This window comes from Alligator sinensis, unplaced genomic scaffold, assembly GCF_000455745.1.
Source record: "Alligator sinensis unplaced genomic scaffold, ASM45574v1 scaffold557_1, whole genome shotgun sequence".
Taxonomy (NCBI): Eukaryota; Metazoa; Chordata; order Crocodylia; family Alligatoridae; genus Alligator; species Alligator sinensis.
Genome location: NW_005842349.1, coordinates 1,397,731 through 1,414,295, shown reverse-complemented (window position 1 = coordinate 1,414,295; position 16,565 = coordinate 1,397,731). Strand labels below are relative to the sequence as shown.

At 44.6% G+C, this 16,565-nt stretch overlaps 1 protein-coding gene across 6 annotated transcripts in view; it reads right to left on the bottom strand.

Annotated features, from left to right (window-relative positions):
• The window catches only part of ATAD1 (ATPase family, AAA domain containing 1), a 63,196-nt gene that overhangs the window by 23,354 nt on the left and 23,277 nt on the right, over positions 1 to 16,565 (bottom strand). For all 6 annotated transcript variants that reach the window (XM_025210453.1, XM_025210451.1, XM_025210454.1 and 3 more), the window contains 4 exons: positions 10,984 to 11,073; positions 9,052 to 9,102; positions 5,539 to 5,672; positions 2,592 to 2,713 (listed from right to left, as the gene is read on the bottom strand). In XM_025210453.1, coding sequence (XP_025066238.1) covers positions 2,593 to 2,713; positions 5,539 to 5,672; positions 9,052 to 9,102; positions 10,984 to 11,073 — 396 coding nt within the window. In that variant the 3' untranslated portion in view covers position 2,592. The remainder of the gene's footprint in view (positions 1 to 2,591; positions 2,714 to 5,538; positions 5,673 to 9,051; positions 9,103 to 10,983; positions 11,074 to 16,565) is intronic.

The window sequence follows — 16,565 nt, the reverse complement described above, 5'->3', positions numbered from 1 at the left end:
GCTGCAGCTGGGAGGCTACAAAAGAGCCGCTGCCCTCCCGCCCTGGCCCTGGCCCCAGGCAGGCAGCAGGTGCCAGGGCCGGAAGGCAGCAGCTGTTTGTACCGGCCCCAGCTCTGGCTAGCTGCTGATAGCCGCAGAGCTTGGGCTGCTCCCAGCAGGGGTTGCAGCATCCCAGCTGCCTGCTGGGAGCAGCCTGGGCTCCCAGCTGGCAGCAGCTACTGCTACCCAGAGCTGGGGCTGGCTGCAGGCGGGAGGCTGCTAACAGCTTCTGCCTCCCAGGTCCCAACACATGCCGAAGAAAATGGCCTCGCGTACCATGCTCGGCATGTGTGCCAGGGGCTGCCAACCCCTGGTATAGGCTCTTAGTCCCGCAAATCAAAGTCTAGCCTATGGCAGCTCACCCCTTCAAGGAAGAGGGCTGAACTGTCACTGCTTAATTAGCTTTTGCTAAAAGCATGCACCACAGCCTGTTCCCACTGAGCAGCTGTCAGGTATTAAGTCTGCTCTCTCTACCTCACAGTAACTTGTTTATGTGCCCAGTGCCTTTACCTGTTGTTTAAGTTAAGATGTTTCCATCACTGAAGTAGTTTCTAGAATCAGAGTCCCATGCATCCCAGAATTAGTGTTCTTAGCAGCTGTAGAATTCTATTTTGCCTTCAAAAAGTACGTAAAACTAGCCTTTAGCTTTCCCAGAGTCAAAAAGCAATGCCCCCCCCCAACCACCACCCATGCTCATCTGGCAGAAAGAGTTAACTAGAAAAGTTCTCAGATTAAAAGAGATCTTTGATATACTAATTACAAGTTGATGGGGTGGTTAGAAACATGATGAATTTTCATTTTAGAATGTTCATATCCTAGTATGACTGGTTTACTTCATTTTCCTCTTCTAATATTAGTCCATGTTTGACTTTCTATCTCAGATATGCTTTTTGACAAGCCTGAACCTTCCTGGTGTTAAGTCAAGCACAAATATACTTATCAGAATTCCTAGGGCAGTGTTTCTCAACCTGTGGTTTGTGACCCAAAAAAGTGTGTCGCAAGAATATATGAAAGAGTCGCAAACAAACTTTAACAATGGATCAAAATATGGATTCTGCTTTGAAGGAGAAAAATGTGGGAAACCATGCTTTTCCCTTGCAGGCTGTCAGAGTTCCAGCCTGCAAGGAGCTGCTTGCCCCTCTTCGCCCCTCCACACTGGGGGGCTGGGACTGGGGGGCACTGGGTCAGGAGTGAGGGGCACTGGGTCAGGACTGGCCATCAATGTTTACAAATGGGTCCTGGTACCAAAAAGGTTGAGAACCACTGTCCTAGGGTACAACTCCATAGCATTGCAATAAAAACAAACTGAAATTGGAGTTGTCTTCCAAAACAATACTAAAAACTTGGAAAAGTTTCACACCTTACATTTTTGATCCCATATTATTTCAAGCATTACATAAATTTGTTATACTATTGCCAACAAAGTACAGTTGGACATTGCTTATTTACATTTATTACTGGGAGGCCCTGTTGGAGTTTTTGGTCTTCCAATTAAGTGAATGTGGAAAACAAAGCATTATATCACAAAACACATTTTGCCATATGCTTTGGCTAATACTAAACAGGGTAATTCATATAATGGTGTAAATGTGCTACAATGTATTTTTTAAAGAAAAGTCATAGTCAGATGAGCCCCCACTACAGTAATTCAATAAAATGGAAAGCCACATTCTTACAGAGATTAAAATGTGGGGTTTAATGAAAGACCAGTTAACAAGGTTCAATCGTAATTATTCCACTGAAGAGAGGAAATTATTAAAAAAAAAAAACAAAAAACAAAAAAAAAATCCCCAAAATACCCAGCATTAAAACAAAGAGCTCCAATAACAGGATTTCATATAAAATGCAAAATATTCAAACATTTTTACATTAGTTTATGACCTTTACTAAATGGCACCAGAGGATTTCATACACTAAACATGGGGAAAAAGATCAACAATACTTCAACTCTTAAAAAAAAAAAATCCCCCCAAAAACACCCCCCCCGTAGTTAAGAAACAGATTTTCTGCCTTTGGACATGTTGCTAAAATAAAGTTGTAAATGTGTAATGAATACAACTGAAATTTAATCTATACATCTTCTGACTTGGTTAGAGTCAGTAACTAAGTAAAAAAAGATTTCCATATTCAAGTTATCTACAGATTATGTCTATATATAAAAAGGTGTGGATATATACATTTAATATATACACACACACAATCATACATATATACATGAACTGTTACTCTGTTATTTCCCCTCCTCACAGGTGGCCAGCAAAGACCATATACCACATTAGAACCTTTAAGGCTGCAACAGTGTATTGTAATGGGACAAAACACCAGCATTTGCCCTTGGATGGGGCAATATTGTTCCACTTCATGATCTATTATTACATTAACTAATTTTATGATACAATAACTTCAATAACTTAGAATTCATTGTATAAAAACAACTCCAGAAACATAACTCTGCCAGTTGAAGAATGCCCCCCTCCCCGACCAACCCACATTCACTAAATTACTAAATCACCAAACTAGGCCTTATCAGAAACTGCAACAAGTTTTTCAACCTTAATCTAAACCAACGTGCATCAAAACATTCTGGAGAGTTACATCCTTTGACTTCCTCATCTTTTCAATTGCCCTGTGTAGATCCTGCTGCTGTACTGGCCGAATCTCATCTTCATCATGGCTAGAAAAACATTCAAATGATTCAAATGTTACATAATGGAGCCAATTTACAGAGCCTAAAATAATCTTCAATTATAAAAAACAGGTAGCTAGTGCTAAATAGCAAATATATGGTTTATATCAATAGATGTAATTGACCTACCAGAGGTAGTGCAGAAAAAAAAAGTAAGGCCTGTTTCTTGCTGCAATATTCAACACTGCAGTACTGGAACACAGGGCATGTATCTAGGTCTATGCAAGCACAACAGCATGTGGGCTCCTCTGAAGTTACAATATTGCATTAGTAGGAAAGATTGTTCAAATAAGGAGCTGTTCCAATGGGAATGAAAACAAGTCAAGAGGAACCATAGGGTATGTCTACATTGATTCTACACCAAACACTAAGCCCCACCTTCCACACACCCAGCTTCCCCCACCCAGCAGGGCAGTTGGGAGGATATTCCATGGATAGTCACTGCTGCCACTCTTAACGTCTCTACTTCTGGTGTGTTCTGGTGCGACAGCAGCAGCAGGCAACCTCACTGGCACATTTCTGGGTGTGCAGCAGAGCAGGGCCTGAATTTTAGCAACACCCTCAAGACTAGCTGCTGTGCAGATGTATGAACACAAGCCCCCAAACCAGCACAGGGCCTGCCATGACAAGTGACAGGTCTGCTGGGGAAGGAGGTAGAAGGCATTTCACAAACTAAAAGTAGACTGTCTCTTACCATCACTTAGAACAGTGTAAACTGTACCCGTAGTTTCTGGCTTCTGCTGTTTATAGGGTGCTTGTACATACAACAAAACTGGCCTTTAAAGCAGCATAACTGCCCTTTTGCACTGCTTTAATGCATTGCTGTTTACACGTTCGGCGGTATATTTCACTTAAATTTTGTGACAACATACACGTTAAGCAGCGTACTCCACTTTAAATGACTGTTATGTAGCAAGGTAAAACCCATCCAAGGTATTTTAGTTTGCTACGTAACAAAAGTGCAATGGTGCACGGGGTGCTGGAAGCCCAGATGTTCTCAGGGAAGCTCGGGCTTGGCGGGCTACCAGCGCCCCGTGTACTGTCCCCGCCACCTTCTCCTGTTACCAACATACCCAGCTGCCCTCCTGCCACCTCACTGTTCTGCCCCAGGGGCAAGCCAGGCCATTCCCAGCTGGTCCCAGGCAACAGGAAGGCGGAAGGGACGGTGCACGGAGCGCTGGAGCTTACCTGCCTCTACCGAGGCCAGGGGCAAGCTGCTGGCATGCCAAGCAGCCCCTGAGCTGTGGGGGACCCTGGAACTTCCCTCCATGGTGGTGGCACCCCCAAGGCGGTACCTGCCCACTAATCACCTGGCCTGGGAGGCCCTGGCCAGTGTGGACAGAAGCACTGGGCCCCACACAGCTCAAGGACTGTGCGACACGGCAGCAGCTTGTGCAGGCAGGCTCCACTGGAAAAAAAAGAAAAATGCGGCAAGGAGCCTGATTTTTTTTCTTCCCGGAACCTGCCTGCCTGAGCTGTGCAGGGCCTGGTGCTTGCCTCCGCGGCTGCAGCGCCCCCTGGGACCACCTGGGTGGGCTGCTAGCAGATGGGTGCTACCTAGGGGGAACCACTGCCATGGAAGGAAGCACTGGGCCCTGAGTAGCTCAGGCAGGCAGACTCTGAGAGGAAAAAGATCAGGTTCCTCACCGCTTTTTTCTTTTTTCCACCTCCCTCAGTCAAGCCTGCCTGCATGAGCTGCTGCCGGGTTGCACAGCCCCTGAGCTGCGTGGGCCCAGTGCTTCTGTCCATGGTGGCAGCACCCCCGGGACCACCAGGCAGGCTGCTAATGGGTGGGTGCTGCTGCTGTGGAAGGAAGGACCCACCGCAGCTCAGGGATCATTTGGCCTGCCAGCAGCTCGCTTCCCCCCCACCCCCCAACAGGAGAGGCAGGTAAGTTCGGGGGGGGAAGAGGAGGGAAAGGATTGGGCCCCTCACCACTTTTTTTTTTCTGCTGGAGCCTGCGGTGGGGCAGGCGGAGGGAAGCGGGTAAGCTGACAGGGGGCGGTGACACTGAAATCTCTAAATTGAAATGGTGGGTTTTTAAACAACACAATTAAAAAACCCACCAATTAAAAACCCAGTTTCAATTTAGGGAGAACTAAACCCCTGTTGTGCGTACAAGCACCCATAAAGAATTAATTCTGACTAGATACAGCTTTTTTCTTTGTTCACGTTTCAGTAGAACTGTAAAATGTAGCACTCAAATCACCGTAGGAGTTCTGGTGAGTGCTACAGGCCAAAATAAGTTTGATGACAGTGATCTTATGGCAGAATCTATGAAGCACTGACAATACAATGCATGTTTCAATGTTTAAGGAGGGGAGAAAAACACAAAAAACCTCAACACAGTTCAAGGGGTATCTCAAGAAGAGACAACCACCTCATGGTCATTACATAAACAAGGCAAACCTGAAGACATGTAGCCTGACAATTATATTAAGGTCAGTAAAGTCACAGGCACATGAAAGTGTGTCCAAGATCTCAGCCTGACTCAGTGATACAGTCTACAAAGGCAAAGTTCAAGGCTGTCAACAATGCTCTTGGGTTAATCTTTTACCAGAATGTTACCCATAATATTTTCACCAATAACCTGATTAACTACAGAAGATGAAGTGATTTATTCATTGACCTTTCATTTAACAATGAGCATTACATTTTATCCAACTTGTTGATAGAAAGCAGTGGTTTCTTTTTCCCTGCACAAATTTTTGCTACCAAAAATAGAGCATCAAAGACAACCACTTGTTTACCGAACACCAAGCCCAAGGAGCTCTCAGCCTGGCTGCTGTGACACGAAAGATAAAAACACGTACCTTTCTTCACACGTGGAATTGACATATTCCCTGACACAAAAGAGTGCTGCATCCCGGCACATTTCCTTCAAATCACTCCCTGAAAAACCATCTGTTTCTTTAGCAATTTCTAGGAGGTCTACATGCCTGTCCACCTGCCATGAAACAGAGGCAAAAGCATGAGAACATGTAAGTCACTTAAGCTTTTCTACTAAAATATGAAAAAGCCACAGTTGGGGGTTAAGAACCCTTTCCAGATTTATATCAAGTTTTGCCTTTTTTAGGAACTAAAAGTAAATATGAAGAGCATATGTTGACATAAGGGAATTATCCCCTCCTCTTAGTTACGTGCAGGTAATAAGTAAAAATAAAGCTTCAATAGTAAAATTGGACAGCTGGTAAAAATTCACTCACAACCATTGGAAAGTACTTAATACATTTTGCTATATTTGTCTTTGTGTACAAATCTACAGTGCTGACAGCTGAAGAAGAATCACTTCCTGTGACATAAGCTTTATGAAAATCCTTAGAATTTCTCTCTGCTAGCAAAATACAGTATGTGAGAATGTGACTTGAAGAAGTCGCTGTAAATCAGCCTGTAACTACAACTCAGCATTCTGTGACTACCAGCTGATGCAATGAGTCAGACACAGAAAACGGGACGTGCACTCCAACACCAGTCCTTCCTTACAAGGGGCTGATTCCATAAGGTCTGAGGGGACTCAACTCCTCCTCTGTATAGAAAGTCAAAAATAAGAACTGGAAAAAGGCCTCTTAGTCAACATGTAAAAAAAATATTCCACACAAAAAAAAACAAAAAAAACCTGAACACACAGTCAACATAAGAGTTTATTTCTGAGACATTATTCAGAAGCGTACCCTTGGCTTTATGCAGTTTCATTTCAATATTCATTTTTGGGACGTGCACAGTACATTTGAAAAATATCCTTGGACATTCATATTGCTGTTAATCACCGTTTAAGGAAAGCCATAATTTTCATTGTACACAACGAGTTAATGAAAAACTACACACATCTGGCATATGGATAGGTTTCAAAAAAGATTAGAGGGGAAAAACAACTTGCTCACATATAAGTACCAAATAAAGGGCATGGCTCAGCAAAGAACCCAGGAGTATCCTCATTCCTTGCTGAAAGCTCCAATTGGGATCCAGAATTCCCCAATCAGAGATGCACCGATATTGTATCAGTCCATATTGTATCGGCACTGATAAAAGGAAAATTGACATTGGCAATCAGCATTTTTCAGCTGAGGTGGCCAATAATGTCGCAGACACATGTTGTGTGCATGTGCACAGCTGCAGCATGCATGCATCTAGCCTGGCAGCATGCATGCATCTAGCCTGGCAGCATGGAGAACAGTGCCCGGCTGGTAAGTCTGTTGGGGGCAGAGGGGAAGGGGTGGTGGGAGAGAAGGGGCATGGGGGGATGCAGATCAAGACCCCTGCAGTGAGGAAGGGAGTTCAGGGGCAGGTGCTGCCTAGCTGGGGTGGGGCATGGGACAGAACCATGAGAGACTCATGGGGAGGCAGGGGGCATGGGAAGAGGGTGTGGTTTCCGCTGCTGCATGCACCCCCGCAGGAGCCATGGGGGGCGTCTGCCCTCTGGATCTGTGTGCAGGGTAAAGGCGGGCTGCTGCTGTGGTCTGGGGCCTGGGGTGGTGCCAGGCTCTTCTTGGTCAGGGGGCTGCGCTCAGAGAGGAAGGCAGCGGTGCTAGGAGGGAGGGGTTGGCAGGGAGGCTACAGAGAATTCTGATGTGGCCACAACCCACCTCACAGCCCCCCTCCCAGCACTGCGGCTGTCTGCCCCAAACACAGCCCCGGCCCAGCCCACTGCCGGGAAGAGCCAGGCAGTGCCCTGGTCCCAGCCCACAGTCGCAGCCTGCCTTCACCCAGTGCACAGATCTGGGGGGCACCCATCTCCCATGGCTCCCACGGGGGTGCACACAGCGGCAGGATCCACCCCCTTCTCCCCATGCTCTATCTCCCTGTGCCCCACCCCAGCGGGGCAGCACCTGCCCCAGCCCTACCCCTTCCCCCCAACAGACTTACCAGCCAGATGTTGCTCTCCAAGCTGCCAGACCGCATATCAGCAATCAGATTGGTATTGGCTGATATAGCTCATTAATAAATCGGCCATCAGTACTGGCCCAAAAAATCTTTATTCGTGTACCCCTATCAACAATATTCTGCATCAGAAAACACTAGCATCCACAGGCCCATTAGTAAAACAAGTGGAAAGAACTGCAATTCTTCAGAGGAAATAAAGCTGCATGGCTTTAAGTAAGAAGAAGGTGGATGTTAATTTCTTATAAAGGGAAAATATCCAGCTATGTATAAAAGATTAACCTACACCAAGTAGGGGGACATCATTTGTAAGATTCCTTCCAGCTCTAACTTATGTAATTATATGGACTTCCTAAAACTAAACCTTTAAACAAGCACCACTGTCAGAATCTGTAGTCCAATAGCAAGCCAAGATTTCCTCTAAGATTATTTTATTTTGATGCTTTAACTTTTAAATATAGATTTTGTTTGTTTTCACAGGTAAAGCGCTTAAGTAATTTGCCAGAAACTCCCTAACATTGAAATAATTTTAAATGACAGCCTATGCAGCAAGTTACCTTCTTCACAATCTCAGTCATTCTTAGGGATCAGCTCACACAAGACGGCAACTGAAGGAGATTATAAATCAGTTCTACTGCTAACATGTGTCTTATTGGTCAGGTCTCATCCTATGACAGTTATGAAAAATAGCCCCTCAGAGTTACCACTGTTGGCTCAAATTCCAGAAGTCTTCCATGGAAATGTAACTAGCTTAAATGGAGTATACATAGAAAGCCAGAAAAATCATGTCTTAAATTCTGCAAACAGCAATAGGGATAATATCACTGACATCCCAACTCTCTGGTTTCTCCTCCTCCTTTTATAGTCCAACCTGTGACTGACATTACTGGGACGGGATAAGAGGCATCCCCTTTTTACTCAGAGGCCAATCCTTCCAAAAAACAGCACTATCAAAATAAATGATGAATACTCCCAATTTAGCTGGAGAAAACCCCTGCAGCATCCAAAATCTTTGATGTCCCTTTCCTCCAAACACTTAATCAGTACTAATTTATTAGTCAAAATGCTTTCCAAAATGAATTAGTCACCACAATGTCGGAAGGCAGGTAAATCCCATCTTTGTACAGATGAGGAAATAGAGATTGAAAGATTAAGTAATTTGCCCAGACGCACTATGATTCACTCAGCAATCCTGAGACTAGAACACTAATTTCAAGCTTAACCACCATTTCAAGCTTAACCTGCTAAATAATTCCACTTCTCAAAACTGAAGTCACACCCAAAATGGATAACAGCCCCTGACAGTTTAGTGGCATGTTCTTGACTATAATCCATACCCAGGCCAAAGTCAGCTGATTCTAAAACATGTTTTCCAACCTCCTCTATTTGCCCACATAATGATATGAAAGAAAAATGAATCAATTAAAAAGAAAAACACACCAACTTACATTTTCATTTTTCAATATCAGTTTCAGGATGGCTTCTCGCTGTTTCAGAGCCTTTAAATAAAAAAGAGGTTTTGTGGGTTGTTACAGTAGAGAAATTGCTCTAACATAATGCTTTGCTTTAGCTGTTAAAAATGGCACTCAACTTGTACATACTTATTTTGTACTGCATGACCCCCAAGACATCTCTCAGGGTACAGACTGACCCCTGGCAATGGGAAATCAGTTTCTTTAGCATGTATGCTACTTGATGGACCCAGAGTATTATTAGTTTCACATGTTTACAGCAATTAAAGAAAAGAGAAGAAACTGACAAATACTTCAGCATGAGGCTAGTTTAGGGCAGACAGACCTACGCAGCTACTGTGGAGTTCTCTGTACCATGCATCTGCCCTAACAAAGAGCAGATGCTCAACGTGTAAACAAGATATTATTTATTACATATTTTGTCAGTCACATAAACAATGGGACTGCTGCAAGTGTTGTTTTCTTAAGTCGCAAGCTCATTCTGAAGATCTTGCTTGGGAAATTTAGACTATATTAATCAGGCACTGCAAGAAGGTTAACAAAAAGGGGTTAAGCAGTTAGCATACCCTCATAGGCCACATCCACATGGACATATGTCTCTCTGGGGACAAGAAGCAGCGGCACACCTTGTGCCACTGCTACTTGTCCCCGGGAACGCCTATTGCACGTGTCCTCTGGGTGGGATAATGGAGACTGCAGCCAGGACTGGGCTGGCCACAGCAGCCATACCTGGAGTTCTGGGGGCCTCCTGGGGCTGCAGCAGTGGAGATCCTGCTGCTTGGAGCCTGGCCGGTAGCTGAAGCATGACTCTGGCTGGCCAGGCTCTGGGTTTGGGTGGTACACGCTGCCCCCACATAGTTCGCTTTCTTTTTTCTTGCAAGTGTTTTTTGACCCCAGGATCTCCTGGGGTCACCCCCCACACCCCATGCTGCTATTTTGCAGTGCAGAGAACACCTGAATGTACACTATGTGGCGCTGCAAACACATCTGCAGTGCCACGTACCACACAGTCACACTTGTCTAGACATGGCCATAGGGACTAAGATTGTAAGGCAGAGCCATTAGACAAACCTGGCTCTGCCAAGGAACAGGTCATTCAGATTCACTTCCATTCATCAAGAATCATTTGATTAAATGCAAATACTGTACAGATTAATAGTTTACTCACTGCCTCAAAAAAATTCTGGCTAGCTTTTCCTCCGGCCCTTTAAAGAACTCTGGCTTATTTGAAGTAGCTGGTTCACAGCTCCCAATCCTACTCAGTTTTTATTTTAAGTTACAGTAGAGAAAAATAATTACATAGTAACTACAGTGCTCTAAGTTGCCAGGTATAATAGCCATGAAGTCTGCATAACTGATCCATCTGGATGGCCCTTAAGTTAAGAACAGAAGAACTTCTGTACTGGGTCAGACCAAATGGCCGTGCAACCTCGAGGAATACCATCTGACAGTGGCAAGGAGTGGATACAGTGGCAGTGAAGATTAGATCAGGATGAGCTAATAACTTCCCGAGAACTGAAAAGTGTATACACATTTGTGTATATATATATATATATATATTGATGCACCTGCAGGCAACTTGAACCTCCTTTTCCCTTGGTGCAAGTGAACAGTGTCCAATCAGAATGCCCAAGTGTGCACAAACTCTATTCCTTTAGGCTGAATGCAAGAAATATATTAGGAAGTTCTTGTTGGCACAAAGTTGGTTCTATGTGAAGTGTGTAGGACTCATGTTCACATGGGAAATTTCACATTAAAAGTGAAATTATCAGTACTTCTAAAAAAAAAATCCTCTCAAGCTCATTTTGCTACCCAGGCAAATACAGGTTTCTTGGCTAGTAGGTGCCCCCATACCACAAACTCTTTGGGCAAACAACCCTTAATTGTATGCATTGTGGGATAACTTACAGGTTGGTTGATGTGGAACCTTGTAGGCATTCTTCTCATAATGGCAGAATCAAGATCCTGAGGGCGATTGGTAGCTCCCATCACTATCACCTATACAGAGAAAGCCAGAAATAATTAAATCAGCACAAGGAAATTATCATAGACTGTGTGTATGGAGGATGGGGGGTGGGTTGGTGGGGGAAGAGGGGAGAGCAGTGTCACAAAATACATGGATATTTGTTCTACCCTTCCATCAAGCAAGCCAACATCATTCATTTTAACAGCAGGATTTAAATAGGCATGAAAATATTTTAAACGGCTGTAGGTTTCAAGATTTCAAGGTTGAAAGTTCAAGCAATTCAAATAAACAGGCAGTAACAAAAAACCCTACTTTTATAGGTGTTGGTGCATTTGTTTAGTTCATACTGGACAAGTTTTCTCCAGAACTGAATGAAGTAAGGCATTTAAGAAGAGCTTTTTTCTTCTCTGAATTCTAAGACTATGAATCCAACATCTCATGTAAGCACTAATTTCACAAAAAAGCAATAATCTTAAAAAAAATAAATAAATAAAAAAAAAAAAAAAAATCAAATACCTAAAAACCCCAAAAGGTACTTCTACTGTGGTATTATTGTTTGAATCCAAAATCATGAAAAGCTTTAGAGAAATATCATATACTCTAATAACTGTATAAATAACATTTAAAAATGTTGTTCAAGAACAGTATTGAACATGACAGACAACACCTCAAATGCAAACTCAAAAGAAAGTTTGCCCCCAGCCCATATCCATATCTTTTTCTCGCTTGCTATTGTAAACCACAGGTATTGTACATGCTCAGTCACAAAAACATGAATGTCAAATAGTTAATACTACATAATTCTGGACTCCTGAAAAATTCTGCTGTTCTTGCTTATCTTTTGACTTGGATCATTACCCACAATGAGCCATGGTAGGTTGAGCACTATGCATCAGAACCAATGGTGCCTTCACTTGTTTAGAGTAATGCTGCCACCTGGAGGCTCAAAATTACTATTACACAAAATGATGGGAGAGTAGACATTTAGAGTGCTTGCAGACATAACCCCCACACCTCAAAAAAGGGCACTTTAAATTCAGTTCCCACACCAAGCCCTACACTTGCCCAGAAGGGATAGTGCATTACTTCAACCCGGCTTGCCCAACATCTCTAAAGATCAGGCGCTTTAGTGGGGCTTTTTGGGCACTTTTATCTAACAGCTGATTGAATCAGTTTTAGCTAAAAGCACCAAAAAGCCCTGCTGAAGCACTCAATCTTTAAAGATGCTGTAGAGCCGGGATGCAGTAACACACTGCTGCTCCTAGTAAAGCTCTTTTAAAAAAAAAAATAAACATCTGCAAAGAGCCCTTAAGCTGCTTCATATTTAACAAGGATGTTGGTCTTTTCTACCTTGGAGAAATCATAACAGCAGCAGACTCTCCCAATGCCTGAAAACGGGTGGTTTGTGCCTGAAAACTTGCAAAAATCTTTTTTCCAACTATTAGTTGGTTTAATAAAAGTTCGCACATCTACCCAAAGAACCTTGCCTCATTTTTAACAAAACATTTCACATCAGTGGTCAGCAACAGAATGACCCATCTCAGGTCTGAAGCAGGCTGGCGCTAAGACCTAGCTGCCACTGCTGCATCTCCCAGTCCCAGCATGGCGCAGGTGAAGCCCTGGGGCTCTTTCTTCAGGCCAGATCCAATAGTTCTGTGAACCTGTTCTGCATTGAGAGCCCATTTAATCAGAGCAACAACCTTTATTACAGCACAGAAGTACTTTCAAAACTGGTCTGCCTGTGGCACAAGCCTTGGAGATGGGTGAAAAAAATGGCTTTAAGTTGCATTCATGTTCCCTTGATCCTTTCATAGCTTTCATAGACATCAGGGCTGGAAGGGACCTCGGAAGATCGAGTCCAGTCCCCCGCCCAAAGGGCAGGAAGTCAGCTGGGGTCATAGGATCCCAGCAAGATAAGCATCCAGTTTCATCTTGAAGGTGTTCAATGAAGGCGCTTGAACCACCTCCGGTGGCAGGCTGTTCCAGACCTTGGGGGCTCGGACAGTAAAGAAGTTCTTCCTTATGTCCAGCCTGAAACGATCTTGAAGCAGTTTGTGACCATTCGACCTCGTCATCCCTTGGGGCGCTCTGGTGAACAAACGTTCCCCCAGATGCTGGTGGTCACCCCTGATAAACTTGTATGTAGGTGGCCATCAGATCACCCCTGAGCCTGCGCTTTTTCAGGCTAAAGAGCCCCAGGGCTCTCAGCCTGTCATCGTAGGGTCTGCTTCCCTGACCTCTGATCATGCGCATGGCTCTTCTCTGGACTCTCTCAAGCTTCTCCACATCCTTTTTGAATTGTGGAGCCCAAAACTGGACACAGTACTCCAGCTGCGGCCTCACTAAGGCCGAGTACAGGGGGAGAATGACGTCCTGGGATTTGCTTGAGAAGCATCTATGGATGCAAGCCAGCGTTTTGGTCGCTTTACTAGCCGCCGCATCGCATTGCAGGCTCATGTTCATCTTGTGGTCAGTGATGACCCCCAAGTCTCTTTCTTCCATAGTGCTAGCCAACATAGCACTGCCGAGCCTATAAGGATGCTGCGGGTTTTTTTTCCCAAGGTGGAGAACCTTGCATTTATCGGCGTTGAACACCATCAGATTCTCGTCCGCCCACTTGCTGAGCCTGTCCAGGTCAGCCTGGATAACCTGCCTGTCTTCTGGTGTGGATGCTTTGCCCCAAAGTTTGGTGTCATCGGCGAACTTGGCCAGTTCTGATCGCTTCTGACTCCAGTGTCCACATCATTAATGAAGATGTTGAACAGTATGGGTCCAAGGACAGAGCCTTGGGGGACCCCACTGGTCACAGGACACCACGATGAGTGACTTCCATCGATTACTACCCTCTGGGTCCGACCCCGGAGCCAATTTTCCAGCCAGTGGATCGTGGAGGACCCAAGGCGACAATTGGCCAGTTTCTCCAAGAGGCGATCATGGGACACCAGATCGAAGGCTTTTTTGAAGTCAAGATATATGACATCAATCTCTTCTCCCTTGTCCAGGTGATAGGTCACCTGGTCGTAGAAGGAAATGAGATTGGTCAAGCAAGACCTACCCGCAACAAACCCGTGCTGGCTATCCCTTAAGATGTTGGCGTCGGCCAGTCCATTAAGGATGGCCTCTTTAATAAACTTTTCTAAGATCTTCCCCGGGATAGAAGTCAGGCTGATGGGCCTATAGTTAGCCGGATCCACTTTCCTCCCTTTCTTGAAGATAGGCACCACATTGGCCTTCTTCCAGTCTTCGGGCACTACACCAGAGCGCCAAGAGTTTTCAAAGATCTGTGGTCAGTTGCCCCATCTGGTTCAGGAGGGGTCCAATGTTGCCCCTGCTTTTCCTCCAGCTCCCCACATATCTGAAAAAGGACTTCTTATTGCCCTTGATGCTCAAAGCTAGCTGGAGTTCAGTTGCAGCCTTGGCTTTCCTGGTCTGCTCCCTACAGGACCGGACCAGTGCAGAATAATCCTCCTTGGAGGTGACTCCCATCCTCCACCCTTTGTAGGCCTTTCTTTTTAGCCTCAGGAGATCTGCTAGGTCCCTGGAGAGCCAGGGGGGCTGCTGTGCTCTATCCGACATAATAGGGCCGATAGTGCTTCCACCTGAGTCCCCAGCTACGTGCGGGCGGCAGGGTGGAAGGCCAGCTCCACCTGGCCCCATAATGCACAGCTCCCACACTCCCGCCCCAGTCTCCAGCTGCAAGTGGCAGCAGTGTGTGGGACCAACCCCACCCAGCTCAACTGTGGCTCCTGCCCGAGTCCCTGGCAGCAGATACTGCTAAGTGCAGTGTTCGGCTCTCGTGCTCCCACCTGAGGCCCTGGCCACATGTGTTAGCAGCTTGCAGAGAAAGCCCAGGCCCATAGTGCACCCCACACTCCCAACCCCCTACCCCCAGCAGGAGTCCCTGGCCCCGGCCCGATGGGGCCCTCACCTGCATTTTCAGGCTCATGGAAACAGCCATGAGGAGGCCAGGCAGAGGCTTATCTCTAGTGCCTCCTAGCTCGGGCTGGGGCAGGTCAGGCCAGGCTGGGGTGGCTGCTTAGCACCCAGAGCTGCACCTCCTGCATGGAGGCACTGGCTTGCAGAGGGGCAGCAAGGGCCAGGGCTTACAGAGGGGCCCAGCAGGCTGGATGGAACTGCCTGGCAGGCTAGATCTGGCCAGCAGGCTGTATTTTGTCTGCCCCTGCTTTAAACCCATACAGATGGAACAAAACATGTCCAGTCACTTTTTAAGCAGTATTTTCTGTATGGAGCACCTCCCACAATGGTTCCGGCCAGTCTCTGATAAAAATCAGATAAGCCTGAAGTTTGATCTTACTTCTCTCTCTGTTCATGGTTCCTCATCCCTGCAAAAAAAAAAACTTAACACACAAAACCAAAACAAAAAACCTAAGAAAAACCCCTAACAACTCCACCATGACACTTCAGACTTTCTACTGAGTAGAATATTTTCCAGGTGCACTTCAGGCAGGGATCAAATTAAAATTCACACCACTGCATTGCCTGCCACATCCTATTGTTAAAGTTCCAAGTCTTTTTTAAATTTTCTTTTGAATTTTAAGAATTTTACAGCAGTAATAAAAGATAGTCCAGGATTCACAAGCAAACTAATACTATCAAGAAAACTTTTACAATAAATATTTTGAGAAATGTGTACTTGTCAATTCTCAAAAAAATACTAAAACAGTAACAAAATTATTTTGGAGATACCTCTTTAAAGATTTTTTTCTTAACAGTAATGAATTCTAACCAAACACATCCAATAACTGCATTTTCATAATATTGCTAGAGTTCTTCAATCAGTTTTTGTAGAGATTTCACTATAATAGTTTTCCCATCAGGCTAGGAATTATTAGTAAGGGACACAACCGTTTCTTCATATCTGTTACACCAGACTCAATAATAGATGTACAAGACCAGATTTATGTTTTACTGCAGCAAAAGTATGCTTTACTGGATTAGTTCCAAGAAGCTTTCACAGTTTTTAAAAAGGGAACACATTAAAGCAATGGTAAAAATCAGTGCTAAAGGGAAAACCAGGTTAAGCCATCTGAAATTCCAGCTTTGTATTGTGTAAATTTTGTTAGCATTAACATCCTACTGACATACTGGATTTACATAAGATTGATACATAAAATAACAGCCTGCACTTTTTGATTAATGTGGTGAAACATTAGTTATACCAATGCCAATTGTGTAAAAGATGTATGAGAAGTCATGTTTGACTGCAATTCTATGCGATTTAAAAAAAATCAAGTTACAAAAAGTGCAGCTAGAACAGCTATGAAAGAGCAAAGGAAGCTGGTAATAAGGAAAAGGAAAGTGGAACTGAAACATTATATGACTAAAAAATTAATCAACTACTAACCCTTTCTTTCACTTCCAGGATGCCCAATTAAATCCAGTCTGAGGTGACTGTTCAGTCCGTTGACTTTTTGATGGTCTATTAAAACAAGTATGCCCGCTTTTAACCAGTGAGCTTCTAAATCTAAAACTACCACTCCCCAAAATCTTGACAGTTCACAAA